This window comes from Entamoeba dispar, genomic scaffold, assembly GCF_000209125.1.
Source record: "Entamoeba dispar SAW760 scf_1105229464033 genomic scaffold, whole genome shotgun sequence".
Classification (NCBI taxonomy): domain Eukaryota; phylum Evosea; order Mastigamoebida; family Endamoebidae; genus Entamoeba; species Entamoeba dispar.
In genome coordinates, this window is record NW_001855990.1 from 43156 (window position 1) to 44769 (window position 1614).

Genomic DNA, 1614 nt, shown 5'->3' on the forward strand with positions numbered 1-1614 from the left:
TAGATTTTTTGATTAGTTTGGGCATGACTCCTAAACAAGCCACTTTGTTTTTTTGATTTGTCTTTAGTTTTTTTTGATTCCATTTCTTCTTTTAAAAATTCAATAGGGTCTGTTTCCAACAATAACATTCCTTTACCACTAGTATATCCTTGTACATTTAAATCTAATTCTTGAATAGCAGATTTTGGCATATGGAGAATCATTTCATAAATTAAATTTTTAGCTAAATTTGTTTTAGTTAAAGCACTAAAAGGATCAAGATCAGGATTTATAATCATACAAGCACTAAAAACCATTGCCAAATTATCCATATCCATTTTTGTTAATGACTCAAATGGAACTAAGAATTGAAGAAAGTCAATAATAAATATAAACATATCTCTATTAATTCTTGGTAATAAATTTAATAACTCCATAACTTTATCTGGACTCTCATCTAATTTTGCAACAACATCTTCATTAACAAATTTATCATAATAAATAGGTGGAATAATTGGAGTAGGTAATTCTCTCAAAAACAATTTAAATAAACTTGCAATAGTATGACAATTACATTCTTTATAAATCTCATATTTTCCTTCATTAAATAATGTTTTATAACCATCGATATCATCTTGTTTTCCTGGGACTCTAAATAACCCTTCTAATTTATTACCACCTAGTGCAATAATTGTATCTCTCATCAATAAAAAAGCAATAGGAATAGACACATTTGGATAAGAAGATTTTTGATAGGACATAATTATTTCTAAGTCAACAGAGAAAATAGGTTGATTTATATTAAAACAAGTCATTTTCTTTTTAAAGTTGTTAAGTTTTCATTTTTTAGTTTTAAAAGCATTGCTAAACATATTTCTTTTTATCCTAATCCTTTCATATCATAAATAACATAAGTTTTTTTAAAATAACATTTCTTTGAATATTCTTCAAAAAAATGAAAATTTGAAGAGGTTTTTCTTTTCATTTAAAAATCAAAACCTCGATTTTATAAGATCTGTAGATTGTACCTTTGATGAGTGAACCAGTTACAACTCAACCTCAATCATCTTCACTTGGTGCCTTTAAGTTTTGGAATAAAAAAGAAAAAGAACTGAAGGATATTCCTGATGTTAAGAAAAATGGTCTTTCTAAAGAATTTTTATGGACATTTATTTTAAACAATGACACTGAGTATGACGAAACACGATGTATACAACAATTAAGTGAAGTACGAAAAGTATGGTCAGTGATTGGAGCAATGTCTTCACATAAGATGAAGAAAGATCATCAACGCAAAACGTCTTCTTTTGGTAAAGATATTGTACAAATGATTCAAGAAAATTACAAATTTATGAATGAGGGGAAGGCTCAATGGGAAGAGGCTTTTATGAAAATGACAAATACTGTAAATCAATTAAATGAAGATAATAAAGTACTAAAGGAACAAGTAAGGACTTTAAAAAATGAAAATATAAAACATAGTTCAGTCATAAAGAAAGAATTAACTTTACATGAAATTGAATTACAATTAAAAAATCTTGTTAAGTTAAATACTCAAATAGACTCTAAGTTATCTGTTATATCTACACAACAATCAAATGACTCAATTATCCAAAAAGTATTAATGAAAAAGTT

At 26.3% G+C, this 1614-nt stretch overlaps 2 protein-coding genes across 2 annotated transcripts in view; one reads left to right on the top strand and one right to left on the bottom strand.

Annotated features, from left to right (window-relative positions):
* Positions 1-794, bottom strand: part of EDI_161930 (N-chimaerin, putative) — a gene marked incomplete at both ends in the record, with an annotated part of 906 nt that extends 112 nt beyond the window's left edge. Inside the window, one exon of the mRNA XM_001733513.1 lies at positions 1-794. This exon is cut by the window's left edge and continues 112 nt beyond it. Coding sequence (XP_001733565.1) covers positions 1-794 — 794 coding nt within the window.
* Positions 795-1330: 536 nt separating this feature from the next.
* The window catches only part of EDI_161940 (uncharacterized protein), a gene marked incomplete at both ends in the record, with an annotated part of 426 nt that continues 142 nt past the window's right edge, over positions 1331-1614 (top strand). Inside the window, one exon of the mRNA XM_001733514.1 lies at positions 1331-1614. This exon is cut by the window's right edge and continues 142 nt beyond it. Within this exon, the coding sequence (XP_001733566.1) occupies positions 1331-1614 (284 nt within the window).